Genomic DNA, 2,734 nt, shown 5'->3' with positions numbered 1-2,734 from the left:
CACCCCGCCTGTAGCACTGAGGCAACTAACTTCTGTGGATAACGTGACAAAGATTGAAAGGCTGGATTAAGAGAAGAGGTGGGATTTTAACCCTTCATACATATGGCTCTGTTATAAAGGTGCTTCAAGCCTCTCAGCTCACAGTAAAAGCTGAACACAAAGCCTCAGCAGCAGTGACAGTGAAATACCTCCGCTGCTTTCCTGATCCTTGTAAGTATTGTGTGTTGACTTGATCTTAATTTGGCGGATTGCTCTTTTGTTTATTCGCTTCTGTCCAAAGGATGCATCATTAACCATGCTCTTCTTTCTTTCTTGTCCAGGTTGAAATGGCTGCTGAGAACTTTACCTCGGGTCCCACCGAAGCCCCTCCGAACGGCAGCAGCTGTGACGTCTTCGTCTACCAGAGGGCCGCGGTGGTCCTCTTCCCTATTTTCTACTCCGTCGTTTTTATCATCAGCGTGTGTGGGAACTGCCTGGTGCTCTGTGTCATCTGCCAGAGGAAGCAGAAGTTCAACTCCACGTCGATCTACTTGGTGAACCTCGCGCTGTCCGACGCTCTTTTCACGCTGGCGTTGCCAGGCAGAATCACCTACTATATCCGTCACTTTGACTGGCCCTTCGGTGACCTCCTCTGCAGACTCACCACGCTTCTCTTCTTTGCAAACACATATGCAGGTAACAACACGGAGCTCCACGCGTCTTTACACCACAAGAGGTTACTTTGTTTTTATGTTAAAGTGGCGCAGCTGTAGGACCAAATTAAAGGGACTAGATTGCAAAACTGCTTCTGTAGGTGGTTGTTTCTAATCCGATGCCAATCCTCTCCATTTCCAACAGGCATCGGCTTCATGACCTGCATCAGCCTGGACAGGTACCTCGCCATGGTGCATCCTCACCGCCTGCAGTGCTTACGCAGCACGAAAGTTGTCCGCAGGGTCTGCTGCCTGGTCTGGTTTCTGGTATCCCTGGAGGTCTCCCCGCTGTTATTCCGCAGCATGCTGCACGTGAGGGGCGACAAGCGGACCTGCATGGAGTACTTTAACTTCGAGGGCTCTCGTCACACCCCTTACCTCTTACTCCTGGCGTGCTTCATCTCGTTTTGCTGCCCGCTCACGGTCATAATGGCGTGCTACTCTAGGATCAATCTGAAACTGCGGGATGCGGCCAAGAAGAACTCTATGACGGGGCGAACGAGCCGAAACCACAGGGCCAACACCATCATCCTCCTCATCCTCCTCACGTTTGTCCTCTGCTTCAGCCCGTACCACCTCAACATAATGCAGTTCATGTTCAGAAAGATCAGCCATCAGCCGACTTGTGAGGAACTCACAGCCTTTAAGATGTCCTTGCAGGTAAGAGGCATACTCTCAGTTGACGTCATACGTTCCTCTATTTTGTTTGTTTGTTTGTTTGCTTGTTTGTTTGTTTTCTCCTTTGTTGTAATCAATTCTCACAATCCAATCCACAGATCACGGTCTCGTTAATGAACATCAACTGCTGCCTGGATCCCGTCATCTACTTCTTTGCCATAAAGACGTACAAGAAGCGAGTGATGAGCCTGTTTAAGGACTATCTGTATACTTCCGCCGCCTCCTCCAAAGTGACAGCCGAGAATAGCAGCAGCAACACCTGAGCCAAACCACAGAGAGAAACCGAGCTTAAGGGGTTATAAAAAGACCCGCTTTCTCTCACCTGATGAAGCTGTTTCTGCAAATGACTTTGGTGGCGGACTTTATGTTCAGGGTCAGCATTAATGGTCTCAGTTTAGCTGCATTACATATTGCCTTTCCAATAATGCTATGGATTTTTGGTACAGTCGACCATGTGATAAGTATATTGTCTCAACTCCAGTTGTTTATATATATATATATATATATATATATATATATATATATATATATATATATATATATATATATGTGTGTGTGTGTGTGTGTGTGTGTGTGTGTGTGTGTGTGTTTTTTTTTTTTTATACAAAAGTCACAAATGATAAACCAGTAGTAGTAGTAGTAGTAGTAGTAGTAGTAGTAGTAGTAGTAGTGGAAAGATGAAGTATATTTGTTTTCTGTGTTCATAGTTTGATGAAGCGCAGAATGAATAAACTATCATTTCATGTAATGATTATTATAATAATATGTTGTTTTTTTTATTGTAGCAATTTTGGGATTGCTTGGTGTCAATGAAAGAACGCATGCGCTAGACTTTCCAAATGTAAGCTCTACTAAAATCAAGGCCAATGTGCGTCGCAGCAGCTTAAGCACGATGGCAAAAACCTAACAATATTCATGAAATTTGCCAAAATGAGAACATGTTGCGTTTCTCTTTGCCGCCCACATTTGTCTTCTGCGTAGGAGTACGTAGATGAAAATCACCACTTCCTCACCCACCTTTCCTGCTCCCCCGACTCAGGGGCCTCATTCCTGCTGCCTTCCACATCTTGCGGTGAGGCTTTGGTGTGCGTGTGGGTCTAGCAACCATGCGCAGGTGTACTCTTTGTTTCGAGCAAGTCCCATGTTTAAACATAACCTTTAGCACTTCCTGTGTTTTTTGGAAAAGAAGCCCGATAGGTTTGCATAAAACTGTTATGAAGAAATTGTGTAATATGCAAAGATTGAAGCAGTTATTGTGCAATTATGTCACAAGGGAAAACATGTGGGTTACGTACTTTTTTTTTTAGTTTTTAGATATGTTTATAATTAATTACTAAACATTAAACAAGACATGAATCAAAATG

At 44.3% G+C, this 2,734-nt stretch overlaps 1 protein-coding gene across 2 annotated transcripts in view; it reads left to right on the top strand.

Moving 5' to 3' along the window:
* Positions 1-1,876, top strand: part of LOC106963768 (G-protein coupled receptor 183) — a 7,498-nt gene extending 5,622 nt beyond the window's left edge. The window contains exons 1-4 of one of the 2 annotated variants that reach the window (XM_015058850.1): positions 15-210; positions 321-675; positions 838-1,352; positions 1,469-1,876. In XM_015058850.1, coding sequence (XP_014914336.1) covers positions 327-675; positions 838-1,352; positions 1,469-1,633 — 1,029 coding nt within the window. In that variant the 5' untranslated portion in view covers positions 15-210; positions 321-326 and the 3' untranslated portion in view covers positions 1,634-1,876. Of the gene's footprint in view, positions 1-14; positions 211-320; positions 676-837; positions 1,353-1,468 lie in introns of those variants that run through there. The other variant, XM_015058851.1, reaches the window with a different exon arrangement.
* Positions 1,877-2,734: the final 858 nt, after the last annotated feature.

Source organism: Poecilia latipinna, unplaced genomic scaffold (assembly GCF_001443285.1).
Source record: "Poecilia latipinna isolate Pla-1442-1.1 unplaced genomic scaffold, P_latipinna-1.0 Scaffold1579, whole genome shotgun sequence".
Lineage (NCBI taxonomy): Eukaryota > Metazoa > Chordata > Actinopteri > Cyprinodontiformes > Poeciliidae > Poecilia > Poecilia latipinna.
Note: the sequence above shows the minus strand (reverse complement) of the source record. Positions and strands in the feature narration are given on the sequence as shown.